Below are 21,812 nucleotides of genomic sequence, written 5' to 3'. Positions count from 1 at the left end.
CAGTGAATACTTATTTTGCTCCTTTTGATTTGATTTTCTTTCAGATAACTCATTTTTGTCATAATGGTATTGGAATATTTAGTTTTAGTTTTTAAAATTTCTTTATGCACTTATATCATGGCTAACATTTCATTCTTTTACAGGAATTTTAAGCAATTTTCTGGTGAAATGGAATTTATGACAATTAATGGAACAACATTAAGGAATCTTGAAATCCTACAGAATCAGGTCAGGTAAACATAAAGGCTAATCAAGTCAAATGGTTTTGAAAAAAAAAATTGGAATAAGGTGGCATTCTGTTCTTAAGAGTGCAGGTGAGAATAAGAATATGGTCTTTAACTGATCACTCTGCCTGTCATCTGTTTATTAATTGATAACTGCGGGACCCATTTTTTTTGAGACTCAAAGATATGAAATACTTCCTGGGTGTTATTTTGGTAACTCTGGAGCTGTCCTTCTTAATTATTGAAGTGACATGCCCATGCTGATAATTTCTGTATCAAATATTTCTTTGGAAAGGCATTATCTTTGAAAATTAATATAAAGTAGATTTTTTGTCTGCTTGATAATATTTTTTCTATATACCTTTAACTTTTCACTGAAATGTCTTCAGTCTTATTGTCCAGCATATAAAACAAATTACTGTTATGTTGAGTTAGATTGTAAGATTAATAAATTTCATTTCACAAACTTCCATCATTATTTATTTGCTTTTTATTGATGAATTAGGAAGTTAATGGAGACATTAAATTGATGGCTTTCATTTATTATCACTTAGAAATAAGATACTATTTAATGTTCATAACATAAAGTCATAGAAATAAAAAGCAGTTCCAGATCATTTGATAAGTAGTTGAAAAGCTGAATCATCTGAATTAAATGATTTAAAGCTCTTCGGAAATATTTATTACTTCTGTGAATTAAAGTAAATGCTGAATTTATTCTCCTGACACCTAGATATGTATATTACTAACGAGTTTCTCTTATTTAATTTCTCTTTCTTCCAAGCTATCCTGGTGTACTAGAGTCAGCCTTACTTTCATTCTGTAATGAATGAAATTCATTACTTACTTTCATTTTTATCTTGTCATTACATTATCTGGAAGTTGAGAATTTTTCCCACAAATCTTTCTTCTCATAAACTCTCTATGCGTTCCCCAATTGGAAGTAAGTAGTAGGAAGAAAAAGACATTTCTTTTTTTTTTTAATATTCATTTATTTATTCTCAAGAGACACAGAGAGAGGGGCAGAGACATAGGCAGAAGGAGAAGCAGGTTCCCTGCAGGGAGCCCAGTGTGGGACTCAATCCAGGGACTCTCCAGGATCACGCCCTAAGCTGAAGGCAGACGCTCAACCGCTGAGCCACCCAGGCATCCCAAGAAAAGGACATTTCTTGGATGAAGAAGAGCTCATAGACTCTGAAGACACAGCTCTGGCATTCCTAGCTTTCTTTATTCTGCTACATCTCTCCCGTTCAAATCCTACTGCTTTGTAGTCAGTTCTGAAAATAAATTCCAAAGGCAAAAATCATTTATAATTAAAATACCCTTCAAAGTTCTTTCATTATTACCAGGACTTGGGCCATTATTAAAATAGAAGCTAAAAATTCACATCTTAGGCTTGTGTTTTTGTACTCTAGGTTGGCCTCTGTTACCATGGAACAATGGAAGGGGGTAATGGGGGCTGGGTATCAGGGAAAGCAAAGGAATAATAGAACTGTTTCTCTCCTACCCTCCCTCTCTTGTCTGAGCCTGGTTCTTCAGTGATGCAGGAAGTAACTGGAAAGTTATTCTTGTCCACTATCCTCTTTCTGGGACTCTTCACTGTGCTCAGGCCAGTGGGGCTCCTGTTTTGGAAGGAAGGGAGCCTTCTGTAACCTGTAGCTTCCATGTGTGCTCTGCTCTAAACCTCTAAGGCCTGGCAGCTGTTGTCATGCCTTTTATAGTTAATTTCTGCCAAGTGGCATCATGTGTTAATTATGAGTCATTTCCTCCATATTTGGACATAAGGACCCCAAGGGAGGGGACCATGTCTTAATATGCTGTTGCCAGTCATACAATGGAGTACATAGGAGGTATTCTATAAGTACCTGCTTGATGACTTGAGGGAAAAGGAAAAAGTTAAAAATACTTAGGTAAAAACAAGTTTATGTTCCAAATAAGATTTCAGCCTATTGACTTTTTTGTAATACAATGAAATCTTGGTTAAAATTAACTAACATCTCTAGTTAATTATAAATTTTCTTTTAGTTGTTCAACTTTGAAGTAGCAAAGCATAGATTGATAATTTTTTACTAAGGATTTAATAAAGCTGACTAAAATAAAATATTTCCAGGGTGAATTGCTAGAGTGCAGTTCCGTTTCAGTTCCATCTCCATCTGGTACCTTCTACCCGTTGAGTGTTTTCATGGGAGCATCAGTGCTTAGAACTCTGAGGATCTGGAGGATACTGAATTGCCAAAGGAAATTAAATGATCCTTGCTGTACTTCCCAAGGCAGAAGATGCTTAGGATGAACATATATTGTAAAAGATTTCTGAATATTCTTAGTTAACCAAATCCACACATAGACAACCCCTTTTCAGTGCAGATATCAATACATGTGTGTTCACATGTACATGCATTTGTCAGACATTAAATGAATAGCTACTATGAGCCATACTTTATGATAAGCATGTGTAACATTTAAAATTGGGGTACATTGAATAGTTAAGGCACATGAGCAACTAGCAATTTTGGTACAAATACAATGTCTAGTTAATAAAACTTTTCTTCTGTTTTTTTCTTAGACTGACATGAAAACCAAAGGAAGTTTACTTTGGGTTTTAGACCATACTAAAACTTCATTTGGGAGACGGAAGTTAAAGAAGTGGGTGGTCCAGCCACTCCTTAAACTAAGGTAAAGGGGATTCTTTTTTATGTGTTTAATCTGAAATTCTATAAAGTTGTGAAATGTATGTTAGTCTCCTTAAAACTAAGGTTACTATAGTTAATAGGAACAGAATTTTAGGGCACCGGGGTGGCTGAATGAAAGAAACAGTGATTCTTGGTCTCAGGGTTGTGAGTTTGAGTTCCATGTTGGGTGTAGAGATTTCTAAAAACAAATAAATAAACTTAAAAAAAGAACAGTTTTAAATTGGAGAAGATTTTATTTTGTATCTGTCAATACACTAATATTTTGGGGATAGTTTCCTTGCCCCCAAGAATGAGTCTGCTTGCAGATTGGAAGACATGGGTTGTGTCCAGGGCAGGTGAGTTATCCAGTTAGTTTGGGTCATCAGTAGCGTAAGAGAGTGGGGAGTAGGGAGCTCAAAAGTTGGGGCACTGCCTTTCATAGAGAGCTTTAAATGCTAGCCTGAGTTGGTAGCCAAGGGAAGTTAATTCAGTAATTCTGAGCATGGGAGTGATAGGATCAGAACTGGGCTTGTGTGTGGGAGGGAACAAAGTGATAGTGGGGTGGGCAAATTAGCAAGTTCCTTGGAGAGGTTCTGAAGGACCTGAGCTAAAGCAAGTAGGGATCTGAAAGAGGTCAGAAGGGAGATGTTTGGGAAAGTAGATGAGTATACTTGGAGCGCCTTCAGGGAAGGCAGCTGAATCTAGTGCCTAAAACACAGCTGTTTCCAAGTTTGTCTGCCCCTTGCAGTCCCTTGGGAAGCTTGGCAGATACTGATGCCCTTGTCTAAACCCCTAGAGAGTGTAATCTGTCTCCACTGTGGCCTGGAAATTGGAGTTTTTGATGCTCTCCAGATGATTCTGATATGCATATGAATTTGGAGACTCTGACCTAGAATGGTGCTTGTCAGTATGAGCCCCTTTAATGTGAAGGCTATATTATAGCATTCTTAGTATATACTGCTTTTTCTTACTCAAAATCATCCTTTGAGGTAGGTCTTTGAGAAGAGTAAGCAGATTCAGAGCTTCAATAACTTGCTCAATGTTTCACAGCTGGTAGAGCCCAGATTTAAAAACAGCATTGACTCCAGAGTAGAGCAGGCACTTAGATTATTTTCTGAATGACTTCCTAAATAGAGTGGTGAGCATGGTGTGGTGGTACAACTGCTATGTGTCAGCTCTGTCAACTGAGTGAGTCGGCCCACCGAATGCTTGAGTCTCGTGTCCTGTCCCATGTGCCTGCCTCCCCATGCCATGTTCTTCTCTTTGAAATGATAAACTGCCTCCTCACAGGGTTGCCGTAAGGAATAAGATGAGACAGAAACCCTAACTACCACTTTTTTTTTTTTTTTTTAAATTTTTTTTTTATTTATTTATGATAGTCACAGAGAGAGAGAGAGGCAGAGACACAGGCAGAGGGAGAAGCAGGCTCCATGCACCGGGAGCCCGACGTGGGATTCGATCCCGGGTCTCCAGGATCATGCCCTGGGCCAAAGGCAGGCGCCAAACCGCTGCGCCACCCAGGGATCCCCTAACTACCACTTTTAAGCTCTTTTTACAGGACAAGCACCATACTGGGCACCTTCTGTACATTGTAGCTTTTAAACTACAGAATAGTCTTGCTCTTGGCTGCATTTTACACTGAGCTTAGTACATAGTCATCTTTAGTAAAGGATAGCACATGTTGTTAGTAATAAGCTTTAAGGATGTTAGGATGGTGATCATTACCAAATCACTTTAAGATTTTAGTGGTTCACTCCAGTTTTTCTTCTTGACCATAAAGACCTTTGGGTGGGGAAACTGGGTAAAGAAGACATTCTGGAAGTGGAAGTATGGTTGACCCTTGAACAACCCAAGTTTGAACTGTGTGTAGATCCACTCACAGGTGGATTTTTGCTGATACAGTACTGTAAATATATTTCCTTATGATTTTCTTAACCTCTTCTTTCCTGTAACTTACTTTGTTATAAGAATACAGTATACAATACATATATAAAAATACATAGTGTTTGGCTATCTTATCAGTTAGGCTTCTGATCAACAGTAGGCTGTTAGTAGTTAAGTTTTGGAGGAGTTAAAAGTTATACTCCGATATTTGACTGTAGGGGGGGATGGCTTTCCTAATCTGCACTTTGTTCAAGAGTTCACTGCGCCTACTTGATGCAGTACTGAAATGAGGTAAGAATGCCTTGTGGAGCAAAAGCAGACAAGATGTCTTTCTGCAAAAAGTGTAGAAAGCCATCTACCTAAGTATCCATAGCACTTCTTGTACTCTTATTTGCTTGGTTGAAATATTCAGCAGAAACAGTCGGTAGAGACTTTTTCATGTAAATTAAAATTTTTATTTCTGTTGTTAAATTTTTTTTCTATTACCAGGATTAATTGGAGATAAACTCAGTAGACCATATTGTATGCTCTGTAGGAGCTGAATCATGTATCTTTTGGTATCATACTTTCCCAGAAAGGGCAAAAGAAAATATACCTGTGTTGAACACTGATGCTTTTCAAGTATCAGCTTGAAAACTCTAGACCATCCTAACACAGAGCTGATAACAAACACATAAAACTTTTTCCTTTGCCCCTTTAATTTTAGATCATAATTTTAAAACTTTTATCTTTCTAATTTACTAAAATTTATTTCAAAAAGAATTTGTTAAATATAATGGCACTTGCAACCTATTCCAAATACCTAAAGAAAGTTGTCAGCTGATTAGTCAGTGGTTCAGCTGTATGTTTATAATTGTTGATGCTAACTTGGGGCTCATGCAAATCACAGATCACATCAGTGTGGTTATCCAGGCTATATTCTGTCTTAAATGTTGGCAGCCAAAAGTTCATTTAGAGTCTGGTTTTCTTCTGTAGTGAGATCGTAGAACAGAAAAAAATGGTGACAAGGTATTTATTTAGCAAGGTAAGGTCAATCTCCCAAAGTTCTCCAAGAGCCCATTATTTGTTAGTTACCCACGAATTTTCTTAAATCCTTAAAGTTTTTGTTTTTGTTTTTGTTTTTGTTTTTCAGCCCATTTTAGTTCCTGGGGCAGTCACACAGTTCATAAATCCAGAACCAACTTTTTTAAGTTTCAGAAGATTTTTAACTCCTGATACTTTTTTTTTTTTTGTATAAAATGGTCTCTTTGGTGTAGAATTTTACTAGTGACTTTTAGAAAAGATAAATGGCTTTTATCCTATATATACTGACTGAGTCAAAGAATTTACTTAGATTATTGAGACTGGATTTTACTTTGTTGAAACCAAATTAGCTTCCCCCCCTTTTGTTGTTTATTTATTTTTTTTTTTGAGAGGCTGAAAGCCATTTTATTTTTCTATAATTTTAAAAATTCAAGTATAATTAACATACGATGTTATAGTAGTTTCAGGTGTACAATGTAGTGAATCAGCAATTCTATGCCTTACTCAGTGCTCATCATGATTAGTATAGTCTTACTCCTCATCACGTATTTTACGCATCTCCCCACCCACTTCCCTCTGGCAATTATAAGTTCTCTGTATTTAAGAGTTTGTTTTTTATAAATTGGTTATGCTTTCTTATGTGTTGTGATCTCTACTTTTTATCAGTTCTCCAGTTTTAGGCAAGGTGATTCTTCAGTGTAGTTTTCTGGCTTCTTCTTATAAATGAATGTCACATTGGCCAGTCATTAGTCCTAAGACCTTTTAAAATTATATTATTTTGAATTCATTCTTTTGAAGTTCCATCTTTGAATTTCTTCTGTTGCTTTGAATTGATAAGATCTTGTCAATTTTATATATAAACACCATATGTTCTTTGTTGGTTTGGTCAAAAAGCCCTAAAACACAAATTCTGCTTGTTAATTTTGAAAGAGGGGGAAAAAGAAAACTTTGGGAAGTATGGGATGAGTCTCTAAAATGTTGTTTTAGGGACGTCTTGGGTGGCTCAGTGGTTGAGCATCTATCTGCCTTCGGCTCAGGACTGATCCCAGGGTTCTGGGATCGAGTCCCACATCGGGCTCCCTGCATGGAGCCTGCTTCTCCCTCAGCCTATGTCTCTGCCTCTCTCTGTGTGTCTCTCATGAATAAATAAATAAAATCTTTTAAAAAATAAAATAAACTGTTGTTTTAGGCAAAATTGTAATTTCCAAGGCAGATTTGTTCATCCAGAAGAAGGATTCAACATTTGGTAGCATAGTCTGTGTCTTAAAATATTAAACAAAAATAAGTTGTGGATTTCCTTTGTATCTCTTCTGTCTGCATCTTAAATGTTGATGTTACCCAGAGCGCTCTCCTGGGACCTCTTCTTTCACTTTCAGCACTACTTAGGATCTTATCTGGGGTCATGGTTGTTATAGCTCATATGCTGATGACTTTGTCACATTATCTCCAACAGCTCCATATTGGAGCTAGGATTGTCCATACTAGGACATCTCTGCCTCAGAAAATACTCAGTTTGAATGCTGAATGGAACAGATCGGAAACAAAGCATTTCCTTTAGTGAGAGAGCGATTTCTTGGAAATAAAGGTGTATGTGTGTGTGTGTGTGTGTGTGTGTGTGTGTGTGTGTGTGTGTCTTCATGCACACATACATGTGTGTACACATACCACATACCCAGAGCAGGATATTATTACTCACAAAGCAGAATCTGGGAAATCAATTCCTTCCCTTCTAGTGATTATTTTGTTCAACAGTGAAAACACTGGATTTCTGGCAAGAGGTACTATTATATCACCTTGCCTTTTTGTAAAATCATTTTTTATGAAAGACAGCCAGATGAAAGCCTTTTCATGAAAGGCTTTTTGTGTTTTGAGGAAACTGAGTATCTCCATGCCTCTGGTGTTGCCCTTCTCTATTTCTGCTCTGCACTATGAATTGATTACTTTTTAAAAAATGCATATATGATTATGTTGTTCCCTACAGTTTGCAGTTCTCACAGCACACTGAGGTGTCATTTATTTCTGGACCTTTGTACAATCTGTTTCCTTTGTCTAAAGTGGAAATTTGTACTCGTCTTTGTTTCCATTCTAGTTTGCTGCTTGTTTCTTCACAAGTTTTTTTTTTTTTTCTGTTTATCTCTAGGTATCCTTTAAATGTTGGTATTTCAGAGACCTGAACTTTAGGAGCTGAGGTTTCTTTCTTCCCTAAACCTCCCCTCACTGCCTCTTCTCTTCTTACTGTCTTCTACCCTTACCACTAAGAACATATCTATTCCTATGACTCTAAATATCAAAATGTCAGTGATTCCCAAATCTGTATCTCTGGTCTTTGCTCTCCTATTCCCCAGGCTTAGATATTTCAGCTTAGATTCATAAGCACATAGATATATCACAGATAGCTCAAACTTCATGTATTTAGCCCTCTTCCCCATCCTGGTTTCCCCATTCTAGGAACTGCACTTCTACCAAAGAAGTTGCTTAGACCAGGAAGTTATCCTGGATGTTTCCTATTTGACAGCCATGCCCAATCTAATACTAAGTCCTGTTGCCTTTAGCTCTAAAATCTATCCAGAGTCTGTGCATGTCTTGTCATTTCCACTGCCATCACCTTGGTCTAAACTACGTTAGTTCTTACTTGGACATCTGCAGTATCCTAACTGATCTCTTTTTCAGGATAAAGACTCCCCTGCCTTAAACTCTCCATTGGCTTTCCACTGTGCTTCAAATGAAGTTAAAATTTTTAAACATGGCTCTTCTGGTTGATTCTCTCTTGCATCCATGCATTCATCATCTTCTGGTCAGTCTGGCCTTTCTTTGGTTCCTGCACATCCCAAAGCTTTTTCTCATCCTGTGGTCTTCGCATTTGCTGAGCTCTCTACCTAGAATGTTTTTTTTTTTCTCTTCAGTCTTCACATGGCTGACTCCTTCTCTTTTAAGTCTTAACTTTAAAGTGTTACTTCTGAGAGATTTTTCTCTGCCTAATCTAAATTATGTTCCTTGTGCCATTCTTTAATAGCATATAGAGCTTAATATGATTGATATTTGTTTTTTCTGTTTATTTAATATCAGTCTCTCACTAAATTGTGTGTTTTATTTATAACAAGCATTCGATAAATATTTATTGAATGAATTATTAAAATAGTCATTCAACCCTTAACTCAGATATCTCCTTTGAGAAGTCCTCCTTTTTAAACTCCTTTCTTCTTCTGTAGTAAGTTAACTCCCCTCAATTTTGTTCAGCACCTTACCCTTCCATCACCAACCCCCACAGAATGTGTTGGGGGCTCATAGTGCTTTGAATATAATAGATACTCAGGAAATTATGAACATATGAATCCATTTGAAAATCTTAGGGTTCTAAGTAGGTTTTGAAAATAAAGGCACACCTCTGTAAGAGAAATTTATTTTTCTAAGAAAAACTCCTTGATTTTAAAAGCACTGTAGAAGCAGTTTTCCTACATGTGATTCCTTGTTTTAGTGGAACAATTGCTTGGTCAGGTATGAAAACATTAACACTTAACAGTGGGAGAAGTGGTTTGGCAACATCTTGCATTTTTGTCAACTCTTAGTGGAATTAGAGTAAATAGAAATTACTTGGCATAAGTCATGCAACTTAGTAAGGAAACCAGGTTGCATCCTCCCACCTTAGGCATAGCTGGTTTTAAGTATCATGTAAAAGGTCTGACTCATAACTCTGAACACACCTGAATTGGAATTTGCTTAGAAATATTTGGGTATACTGTGATTTTCCTCTGACTCTTTAATGCCATTTCTGTGTAATTTGAATTCCACAATGGGTGATTTAGATAGTGCATTAGTTTGCTAGGAATAAAAAAGTATCACAAACTGGATAGCTCATTTGCTGCACAGTTCTTTCTGAGTTCTCACAGGGAGAAGCTGTTCCATGCCTCACTCCTAGCTTGTGGTGGTTTGTTGGCAATCTTTGATATCACTTGGCTTGTAGATGCATCTCTCTTTTGTCTGCCTTCGCATTCACATGGTGTCTTCCTGTGTGCATATCTGTTCACATTACTACTACTACTACTACTACTACTACTACTGCTTCTTCTTCCTCTTCTTCTTCTTCTTCTTCTTCTTCTTTTCTTCTTCGTTCTTCTTTCTTCTTCTTCTTCTTCCTTCTTCCTTCTTTCTTCTTCTTCACCGAGAAAAAGCAGGAGCAGGGAGGAGAGGGAGAAGCAGACTCCCTGCTGCAGGGAGCTGGAGGATGCAGGGTGGATTCTGGCTGGATTCGGGAACTCCAGGATCATGACCTGAGCCAAGGCAGACATTCAGCTGACTGAGCCACCCAGGTGCCCCTACATGACATTCTTTCAGTAAGGATGGAATTATATTGGATTAGGGGCCTACCCTGTTCCAGTATAACCTTATCTTAACTAATTACATCTACAATTATCCTGTTTCCAGAGGAGTAGGAACTCCTGTATTTTTTTGTTGACACAATTTATCCCGTAACAGGTAAGCTCAACAGTTTCGTCTTTCCTCCTTTTTGGCACAAGTAGATTGGATATATTCATCTCTTGGGTGGAAACAAGTGTTTTGATTATCATTGAAATGTATTACACATTCAACATCTGAAGTGACATTGTAAAGAATGATTGAATTTTGTAAGTTGCAGACATTCTGCACTTTTGTGCCTGAAGTAAAGTACTCTGAAAAACCATCCATCTGTCTTACTTTTGAAAAGCATCCTGGTCTGTATCTGTCCGGGTGAAGGTATTTGTACAAAACGTTAGATTGATTTTAGGGAACAGAAAGTGACATTTATATGTTAAAAAAAAAAAAAAAAAAAGAGTAAGGAAAGTATTTGTGTAGAAAGAAGCAGAGGTCCAAATCTAAGGGTCGAGGAAAGAAAACTAGCCATGGTAAGGAGAGGGCTGAGGGCTGAGAGGTAAGATGTGTTACTCTGTAAATGGGTCCTATGTGGGAGTGAGAAGAAAATGGCAGGGCAGAAAACTGATGTCTGACTGTACTTTTTTTGAGCCTGTGATATGTCTGTATGTCTGTTAATTCTTCCAGCTATCCTTGGGGTTAGTTATTTACTTCATTTTATAGATGGAGAAAACTGAAACTCAGGTTAATTATCCAAGATATCCAACTAGTACAAAGGGCCCATCTAGAAGCACAGTTTGGGAGGACTTGACCTTTATTTCTTCTTCCCTCACTCATTTGTGTCACTTTGTACAAGTTATGAATTTTGAACATCTCCATTTCTTCACCTGTAAAGTGGGAACTGTAATACCTGACTCACAGGGTTGTTGTAAGGACCAAATGAGACAGCGTATATAAAGAATTGCTCTGGTTCCTAGTATCAATTATGTGGTTAAGGAAAATAGATATAGTCTTTATAATTGGTTATAATTTATAACCAAAAAAATGTGAGCAACTAGTTATTAATAGGGGAATAGTTATCTAGTCTCACATTAGAATATGATGCAGCAGTTAAAATGAAGACAGTTGTATGATGACCCAGCTGGAGGCTTCCAGGGATGACAGGGTGGAGGCTGTGTGCTGTCTGTTGTCCCAGCATCTGTCTGGTCAGGTCTGCTGAATCTGGTACTTCCCTGTGTTTTATCTTTTGCCTGGACCTGCGGTCAGGATTGTGAGGAGAATTTGCAAGGAACACTGGTGAGTAGGTAGTGTCTCTGTCAGTCCTCTCTTAAAATGATGCAGCCATTAACACTTCAACTCTGTCATCTTATGTGGTCAGGCTTGGATCCCAACGTTTCTCATTTATTTAATGCTCTAAACCTAAGTCTCAGGAACTTAGAAAGCTCAGCCTCTGTTCTGATTGACTAAATACATGTTAATGTGTTTGTTAATACTGACACTGGTTGGAGAAACTAACTGCTTAACAACAAGAAAACACCACACAATGTGACTGCTCTAACAGTGGAAGTTGATCTTGTCTTTATTTTCTTTGCATAAACAATCCATGGTCTTTCCAGATTGAGGGTGGGCTGGAACTCATCAGATAGGCATTTAGGAACTCCACAGGCTGGGCACTGACATCCAGCCAGAGGAAGGGGGCAGAGCAGGGAGGACATATTTTTGGTTCACCAGGTCTTGTAGTGGCAGGTGCCACTTCTGCTCACATGTCATTGGCTAAAACTCGTTCTGATGGTGTCACTTAACTGCAAGGGAGGTTAACAAATATTTGTCAAGGATGAAGAAGATGTATTTAATGAACACCTAGCAGTCTGTTGCCAGAGATGGGCTGTTTCTCCTTTAACTTTGTAGTTGTTGTTTCAACTGTGTTTTCTTCTTCTTTTTTTTTTTTTAATGATTCACTCATTCAAATTTCTGAATAGGCAATACCTTCACATAGCTGCAGAGCTTAAAAATGGAAAAAGAGTGGTCCCCGGTTGGCTCAGTTGGTTAGGTGTCTGCCTTTGACTCAGGTTGTGATCCTGGGGTCTGGTGTTCTGGGATGGAATCCACATTGGGCTCACTGCTCAGTGGGGAGTCTGCCTCCTTTCCTCACCTTTACTCTTACTGTGTTCTCACTCTTTCAAATAAATAAAATATTAAAAAAAAAAAAAGGTAAAAAAATATATAGTGAAAGTTTGCCTCTCATCCCTGCCCCACATCTGCCCAGTTCCTACTGGATAATCATGGTAATTTTCTTGTGTATCTTTTTAGAGACTTTCTGTTTTAAAAAGCAAATAAATATGAATATATATTCATCCCTTCCTTTTTACATGGATGAGGCATGGTATACATAGTCTCTTTGCTTCTTTCCCATAATAGTATAAGATAGTAACTTTAAATTTTTTATTATTCAGTCTCAATGGCAAGACATTCCTCCTCTCAAGTTTCTAATCTGATTTGGTCAAGATATAGTCTAGTGAGGAGGAGATGCACACAGGGAAAGCTTTTGTACCTAAGATAAAATACTTATCTCCTATATGCTGTATAGCTCAGTACCACAGTTAAGAGTGAGTGAAGAATACTTTTTAGATTCAAATTAGGTTTTTAGAAAACTGTTAAAAAGAATTAAACATGCTAAGATTATTCTTCATATTTAAATCACATAAATAATTGAAATTAGCAAAACTGAAAATTGTTGGTGTTAGGAAGTAGGTCCCTACTATTGACTACATTTCTATGTAATTTCTAAAGCACTAAGTACATTTGAGTGATAGTTAAGTCTCTTGAATAATTACATGGCTTTTATTTTGGTAAACTCATATGTTTGGAGTATTAACATTTTATTTCTAATTCATAACTCTGGCCTAAATGATAAAGTAATAAAATGTTATGTATTTCTTTCACTTACCATTTAATTTATATTAACAAACCCAAATGCCATTTTAAACTCTTGGGCACTTGTTGCCCTGAGCTATGTTGGGAGGCCCTTTTCTTTGTGGTTTCCCATGGTCCATGAACCTGCCAGTGAGACGCAACACTGCTCATAAATGGGAAGGAAGAGTAGGAGGTCATACATAGCTGAGAGCTGAGATTGGTTGGTATTGACCCCTGCCTCTCTGCCTTTGCTGTGTGAACGTATGAGCAGAAACTGCTGTGCCAAGAAAAAAGTGACCTCAAATGGCTCTTATTCAAACATCTGCCCTGACTTAGTTCATACAGGAACCTGGTTTGCTTTGTTCTGTGGTAATCAGGCCTCCAGGGAAGTCTAAACTGGTTCACATGACCAGCAGTAAATGGCACCTTTCATATGTGCTGAGGAGGAGATATACAGGAGAGCGTGAGGAGGAAGAGTTGGGGAGATCTCTTTCCCTTCTTGGCTTCCTCAGCTTTATTTTTCCTTTCTTTTTGCCTTTACTGGTGGGGATTTTCACAATATATCCCCTCAAAAGGACTTCATTTCCTGTGGCTGTAATGTCAAAAATACTTCCCTATATGAAAAACTAGATATGTTGTATAAATCATAAGACATCCTTTTAGGACATAGCTGAGCTTCCTCAATAATAATAATAATAATAATAAGGAGGAGGAGGAAGACTGAAGGAACGGATTGAAGAAGGAGCTGGAAATGGGAGTTGACTTTGCTGCTGCAGTTGCCTTCCTAAGCCTTTGCAGATGTTGGTAATCAAAAGAATTGGGTTTTAAAAAGCCTTGTGGGAAACTTCAATGAAGGCCTTGTGTCGAAGTTAGGGAGCATATAGTAATGTGAGACCCTCAAAGGATCATAATTTCACTAAAGAGTAGGGACAAGGCCATATGTTTGTCTTCGCCTAGTCTTTAGAGGGAAAATTTGCCAAGAATTCTTAACCACAGGCTCATCCTCACTCAGGTTCCCTATTCTAATTTGTACTATCTGTTTGTGTGGTCTGGCAATTTCCAACTTGTGAAATTTGTTTTAAATGGCCCCATGCCTCAGGGTTCCTAGCAGAAGCAAATAAAAAAACCTCCCTGAAGGGATGCACTCTCAGTCCAGGCCTCCTGGGTATCCCAAAGAGAAAGCTCTACCATAAGCTTAAAAACCTCAATTACAAAAAGGCAGGGAGACAAGTAACCATGAGTGTGAGCAGAAATTCTAAAGAGCAGAATTAGAATCCCAAGATCTTCAGATAATGGGATTATGAAGCTAAGTATCAACAGTTAAGCTAAAGTTAAAAGAAATACAAAAAAGAATGAAAGATATGAGCACAGAGCAAAAATGCCATCAAAAGAGATTAGGTTGTTTTTTAAAAAGAACCACATACAACTTTTAGAAACAGTAGGTGGGTTACACAGGAATAGATACCTGGAGTGTAGCACAGAGAAACAATATAAAAAATATAAGAGCGAAAGGCAAAAAGAGAATTAAGTGCTCTAACATAATCCTCATCAGATTGTCCTTTGACAATCCTTTATTAAGGATGAGAATTTCTCATATTTCATGAAAGATATGAATCCTTATGTTTAGGAATCACAGTCGATTCAAAGTGTGTTTGAGAACAAACAAGAAATCCACATTTCACTAAATCACACTGAAACTATGTGACAGGCACTACAATCAGATGTAAAAATATTACAGAGAGCAGAGAGCAAAGAAAGATCACCTGTGATACTCTAAAAATTACATAACTGATTTGATTTTCAATTTCACCAGCTGTTCTGTGCTTCATTTGCTTTCTTTCAGTGATTTCTTTTGATTTATTGAGGTTTGTTTGTTTCATTTAACCATCCCCTTTCCTGCCCAAACCTTTGTTATTTGTATGTCGGTTCCTGTTGCCTCTTGTTTCTCTTGATTCTTAGTCATCTAGTTGCTTTTTATGCTTGATTATCTTTGTGTACGGATTATGTTCTTTGGAAATTTAACTCCTGTTAATGGGAGGGCTAGGGTGAAGGTATGCTTCTGCGAGGTTCTTGGTAGCGTGACCATTCTGGGACCATCTTAATTCAGGTTCAGCATTTGATATGTTTTAGTCCATCCAAATGATGCTAACCTACTCCAAGTTCATCTTTACTGTGAGGCTAGCTCATTTTTCAGTAGATCTCTTCAATGTAAAAGTGGCTTTGACTGCTGGATTACTTCTCTGGGTTCTTGTTTTCCTTTAGATTTTGGTTTAGTTACTCCTTACCATTTTGTTCTTTGATGCTTTTATGAACACATTTTTGTTTCATTTGGCTTTTTCGATTGTCCTCATTAGAATGATAGTCTGAAAGTACAGGTTCTCATTAACACCAAAAGCAAAAATCATATTGTGCTTTTTTCAAAGACTCAAGTTTACATCCTAAACTGGTAATGGAGGGTGGCTGTCTGAAAATTGTTCTGTTTAATATTCTGAAAAGGGTGAATTGTTGTCTATTCGTAAAATGATGCATCACTAGAACAGGGGTAATAAAAATCCTCGAAAGCTTGTTTAGTAATTTATAATTTGCAATAAGGTACATACTCGAAATAGCTCTTTAGAATGTAATTTCTAAATAAAACCTTTCATTATCTGGAAGGTCTTGAGCATAATATTTGTGGATAACTCGTATCACATCTCCTTACTCAAACTATTCCTTCTTCTCCACCTTCCTTGCCTGGTCTTTTTTTTTTTTTTTTTCTTTTTAATTTTATTTAAATTCAATTTGTCAACATACAGTATAACACTCAGTGCTCTTCCTTGCCTTATCTAATCTGTCACAACTCCTGTTAATTTGACCTTCTTATATCTCTTAAAACTGTGTGCCTCTTCATCCCTCTATTCTTTGCCCAAATTCAGATCATCAACCCCACTGCTCTGGGAGCTATAGATCCTACATGCAAATTAGAATGCCTTCTCACCAGTCTTCCTGCCCCTGTCCTTGTCCTTTCAGACATTAGCCATTGGCTCCATTATTCTCAGGAGAAAGTCTGAGCTGCTGTGTGGCCTGTGTCCCTCACGTGACCATTCATTGCCTGGCTGCCTAGCTTGTGCTGTCATGCTTTCACAATGTAGCCTTCATCTTCCTGTACATCTTCCTTTGCTGCTTCTACAATCAATACTTCTGTAAGCCCTCGGTACTTGTTCATTCAATGAACCAGTGAATGGTGTGTGTGATGCTAGGGAGAACCAAGTAATCATAAACCCTGTCATATTTCTGTTAGAAAGCTGTGTTAGGTAGGTAGTTGAGCCGTATTGCATGGCTAGCATGGTAATGTCTGAATTTAATTTCCTCATTTTATATCATCTGTCTTTAGAGCAACCCTTTCAGTGAAAAGTCAGAACAAACACACAACAAAAAACCACCTCTCCTCCGAAATTTGTATTTTAGCTTTCTCCCCCCAAGTAACTTTATGTTAGAATTATAGAGGCATCTCCACAAACAGCAACCAAGAGGTCCAGACTTCATCACATGTCCTTACGGTGTCAACAGCGGTAGGTTACGTACTGTTTCTGAGTGATAGCTACACACAACAGATGGCATCATCACCCAATTCATTTTCAAATGTGAAGGACTCTAGTGACACCCACTCTTAGTCCTTGAGTCTTTGGTGGTAAAGAAGAATCTTTGTCATCCTTAGGACCTCAAGTCCATTGTTTTTTGTCATATGGAATGAAATGACTCAGGTGCCTTCTTTTCATTTTTTAGAATGTGTAACGCTGTAAGATCGACTATAGAATACTGTAGGGCATCTTGACATAAATATTTTCATCATCATCTAGTTGACAGTGCTACTTTTTTTTTTCTTTTTGACAGTGCTACTTCTTGTTTTTTTGACTGTCATGATCACTGAATCTCTCTCATTGATTGCACCAAAATATTTTTTCTCTATTTTGGTGATCTGACATATTGTTTTATTAGAGTTACTTGGCAGTTTTGTTATTGCTGCTAAGTACAGTTCCAAGATATGTAGACTTTTTTAAAAAACCTGATTAGTAGTCATTTTTGGTCTGCATATAGGAGATAAAAGTAGAACTAGCTCCTCCAGTGGTGAGAAATTTATAGTAAACAGTGCCACACACCCTTTCATTCTCTCCCTGCCTGTTCTAAACGTCTGTAATGGGTTATGGCATTCTTTTTCAGTGCAGCCTACTAACCAGTCTCAACACAGTGCTTCAAGTCACCACCACGAGTCAGATTTGGCACTTGAGAACCCCGGACTATTCTTTCTTGTTCATTTTGCACCAAATATTTTTCTTTGCATGTCTGTGCCTTATGGCTCTGTACACAATTATATTTTGGGTGCTGTTTCCCCCCTTCCATGCTGTTCTTTGTGGTATCTACCAGACAAATTGTATAAGCAAATAAAGATTGCTGTAATAATGATGATAACAACTAATATGTATTGATTAGTTACTATGTACCAGGCACTGTAGTGAATGTTTAGCATGCATTATTTCATTGCAGTCTTGTAACAACTCTGAGTTAGAGACCATTATTATTCCCATTTTATATATGGAGAAACTAGGACAAGACTAATTGGTAAATGATAGAGCCTGGATTTTAACTGAGGTCACCTGCCCAGATTTTTAACTTCTGAGTTATTACCTCCCTAACCAATGAAGGCTGGTTTAAAACCAAAATGATTCATAGTAAATATGCTTTTGCCTGTGCTATCATTAGGCTAAAATAAAAAGCCAGTACCTTTGTATTTTTCCAGATTGCGAACCGACATACCACCACCTTTTTTATCTCTAAGAAATTTATAGTTTTATGTCTATTTTTAAAAGATCTTCTGGAAGATTTCATAAATATGACTTAGGTTTTTATTAACCTCTTTTGCTTTTTATCTTTCCATAAATCCCAACAACCTTTGTAATTTTTGAGAGCACAGCTATCTTTGTAGGCTGTCTTATACGTTCACAGATGGTATTATTTTATCTGTCCTCATACCATCTGTAGCATCAACCTAGTCTGTTCCAATTGGTGTTATCTTTCATTTATGCAGGAGTGAGTTATTAAAATAAAACTTTATATTTGTATAGCATTTTGGGTAAACGTTAGGGTAAAACATTGATTTATTTTATCACAACAATCCTATGCAAAGAAAATTTAAATTTTTTTGCCTCATTTTGATTTACTTTATATGTAGTCTTTGGAATTGAGCTGAATTGAATTCAAGAACTACCTATTGAACACATATTGTGATAACAGAACTGTGGAAATGAAGAAATGATCCCTCTTCTCACTGAGCTTACAGTCCAGCTGAAAAGACAGAGAAATAAATACAGTTATGATTTTCACTATGGAAAGGCAATAGAGGGTTGTATGGAAAAGGATTTCAAAGGATTAAATCTGGTCTGATGAGTCCAGAAGGCCCTTCCAGAAGAAGGGTGAGTAGGAGTTGGCCAAAGTGGAGCTGGTAGGTAGTAGGAAAGAGAAAGAGAGTCTTCAATGCAGAGTGTGCAGCAAATGAGGAGGCCCAGATGTCAGGGAACTTGGAGTTACCAAAATATTGAAACAAGTTCAGTCTAACTGAGACTTAAAGTGAGAGGAAGAGAGTGATAGTGGCCTGAGGTGAGACTTGAGAGGTAAGCAGGGACCAGTGGGTTAATAAAGGGATCTAAGATTATTGGCAAGACATTGATGAGCTGAAAGCCAGAGATAAGACTCAAGCAGATTTGGAAGACTGCTCAGGCTACAGTGTGGAAAATGGATTGGAAAAAGGGAGAAATGGATGGGAGAAAGTTAGGAGGCTCTTTTTGCAGTCTGTATGAAAAATGATTTTTACTTAGACTAGTGTAACGGCAGTAGAGATGGAAAGAAATGGATTGATTTGAGAGGCCACGCAACTGAGAATAGAGGAACCAGTGTGTATTTCTATAAAACTCTGGTGTATTCTACTATGTCATACTGAACCAAATTCCTGTTCTGCACAGTAGAGTATGAGCCAGAGAAAAATGGAACAAAAATGAAACCAGCTTAGTATGCATGTTGTTAGCAGGCATGACCTCACAAAGTAGTTTGAAGGATAATAAAGAGTAAAGCACTCAGTTAATTGGAAAGTACTTAGTTTAACAGTCATCTACTCAGGGTTCTGATGTAAAGCTTGCCCTTCACTTCTGTGTGTGTGATAACAACAGAACTTTGTTAGACAAATGTATATTCAGTAGCTCATATTTCCCTTTGCCCCTAAATGTCAGTTCATTCTTTCACTGATTGAAAAAAAATTTTTTTTTTTTCTGAGGGCCCACTATCTACTAGGTATGTTTACTTATCTCAGTCTTTAATACCACATTATAGCCATCATACCTAGTGTGGGCTTTGGCATTTATAGGTACTAGATGGGGCCGCATCGCATTCAGGGCACATTTATTAGTCAATCAGGTTTCCATTGACAGCCTCACTATTTCCTCCCAAGTGGCCTGCCCATCACTTAGGGTGCAGCCACTGATGAAATCCTGCCACTTTGGTCTTCCCTGACTCCTGATGTCTTATCTTCTATACTTTCTGTTACTGCTCCGCTTTGCTCAGTCTACATGCCTCATCCCACTTCAAAGAGTCAGTCAGTTTAGCCACCACCACCACCACTAAGTCTTTTTTTTTTAAAGATTTTATTTATTTATTCATGAGAGAGAGAGAGAGAGAGAGAGAGAGGCAGAGACACAGACAGAGGTAGAAGCAGGCTCCATGCAGAGAGCCTGATGTGGGATTTGATCCCGTACTCCAGGATCATGCCCTGGGCCGAAGGCAGGCACTTAACCGCTGAGCCACCCAGGGATCCCCACCACCAAGTCTTTGATCAGAATATTTGGCTGACTGAATGAATTGGTTTTTGACTGAGATGATCAGCCATTTCAGTCAGACTAGAAAACTCAGTTGCCCATTGTAGACCTATTATATTAGCCAAGGTAAAACAAGCAGTTGTAACAAATAAATCCTCAATCTTGGTGGTTTAAATACAATAAAAGTTTACTTCTTGCTAATGTAAAGTCCAGCCGGTAACAAATGTGGGAACGATGGGTTTTCTGCTCCACTAAAAGATCCAGGCTGAGAGAGTCTTCAGGTGGCTCATTAGGTTGTTCTGGGCCCAACATTCAGATGGGGAAAGAGCAGATGTGAACAATCACAAAGGAGGTTTTTATGGGCCAGAGCTAGAAGTGGCTTAATCATTTCTGCATACATGTTATTGTCTACAACTTGGGTACATGGCAATACGTAATTGCAGAGGGAAACTGGGAAATGTCGTCTATGTGTTTGCCCAGAAGGAATGGAAAACCTAATGAGCCAATTTCTGCTCCACCTAGCTAATGATTTTCCTTGTACCTGCTCTTTGATTCAAATGATAGGGGTAGGGAAGAGCCAGAGGTATGGAGGAGTCTGTGTTTTTCTAAGTAGCTCTTGTCACAGTACTGGGCTTGAGAGTGGGAAATGTCTATATTCTGAATTCCTAACATATCTTATGATTGTTATTACTCTTTCTCACAGGGAAATAAATGCTCGACTAGATGCTGTCTCTGAAGTACTCCATTCAGAATCCAGTGTGTTTGGTCAGATAGAAAATCATCTACGTAAATTGCCCGATATAGAGAGAGGACTCTGTAGCATTTATCACAAAAAAGTAAGTGTGAGAGAAATTAAATCTATTAAAACTGATAATATGGAAATCCCTGGGTGGCTCAGCTGTTTAGCGCCTGCCTTGGCCCAGGGCATGATCCTGGAATCCTGGGATCGAGTCCCACATCAGGCTTCCTGCGTGGAGCCTGCTTCTCCCTCTGCCTGTGTCTCTGCCTCTCTCTTTCTCTCTCTCTCTGTCTCTCGTGAATAAATAAAACCTTTTAAAAGAAAACTCATAATGTTCTTTAACATAAGGACACCAGATATTAAAGGAAAACACAGAGCTTTATCATTATTATTCTTTTGTGAAATCTCAATGGTATCATGAGAGAATTCTTAGAACATTTAATTGCACAAATTAAAATTATTCCAATTTTTGCATTGTAAAAAGTAAAGTTCACCCATTTCTGTTAACTACAGCAACATATACAGGCCCTCCTATTAAGATACAAGATACTCTTAAGTTTCATCCTCAAAATGTGAATCATCATCAAAATAGAAAATTTCTTAGACTAGCCATTTTAAAAAAAACAAAAACATTTATTTACTTATTTGAGAGAGAGCACATGTGAGCACAGTGGTGGGAGAGAGGAGCACTGAGATTGGGGAGAGAGAATCCCAAGCAAACTCTGTGCTGAGCACAGAGCTTGACGTGAGGCTTGATCCTACAATCCTGAGATTATGACCTGACCTGAAACTAGGAGTCGGATGCTTAACCAACTGACCTCTCAGATACCCATAGACTAGCCATTTTTAAAAAAAGATGTCTTATTTCTTTTGACCTCAGAATAACTTTTTTTTTTAAAGATTTTATTTATTCATGAGAGACAGAGAGAGAGAGAGAGAGAGAGAGAGAGAGCAAGAGACATAGGCAGAGGGAGAAGCAGGCTCCACGCAGGGAGCCCGATGTGGGACTCTATCCTGGGTCTCCAGGATCACACCCTGGGCTGAAGGCGGCACTAAACCGCTGAGCCACCCAGGTTGTCCTCCAGAATAACTTCTTACGTGATTTATCCAGAGGGAAACTCTGCTAATATATCTGTGGTGGTATCAATATGCAAATGAGTTGGGTATTGAA

The 21,812-nt window shown here is 37.9% G+C and overlaps 1 protein-coding gene across 6 annotated transcripts in view; it reads left to right on the top strand.

The window, feature by feature from the left end:
• Positions 1–21,812, top strand: part of MSH3 (mutS homolog 3) — a 184,905-nt gene that overhangs the window by 70,217 nt on the left and 92,876 nt on the right. For all 6 annotated transcript variants that reach the window (XR_007409758.1, XR_007409757.1, XM_049108323.1 and 3 more), the window contains 3 exons: positions 144–228; positions 2,788–2,897; positions 20,606–20,738. Coding sequence is in view for 4 of the 6 variants with exons in the window: in XM_049108323.1 (XP_048964280.1) it covers positions 144–228; positions 2,788–2,897; positions 20,606–20,738 (328 nt within the window). In the remaining 2 variants the exon portion in view is untranslated. The remainder of the gene's footprint in view (positions 1–143; positions 229–2,787; positions 2,898–20,605; positions 20,739–21,812) is intronic.

Source organism: Canis lupus, chromosome 3 (genome assembly GCF_003254725.2).
Source record: "Canis lupus dingo isolate Sandy chromosome 3, ASM325472v2, whole genome shotgun sequence".
Taxonomy (NCBI): Eukaryota; Metazoa; Chordata; class Mammalia; order Carnivora; family Canidae; genus Canis; species Canis lupus.
Note: the sequence above shows the minus strand (reverse complement) of the source record. Positions and strands in the feature narration are given on the sequence as shown.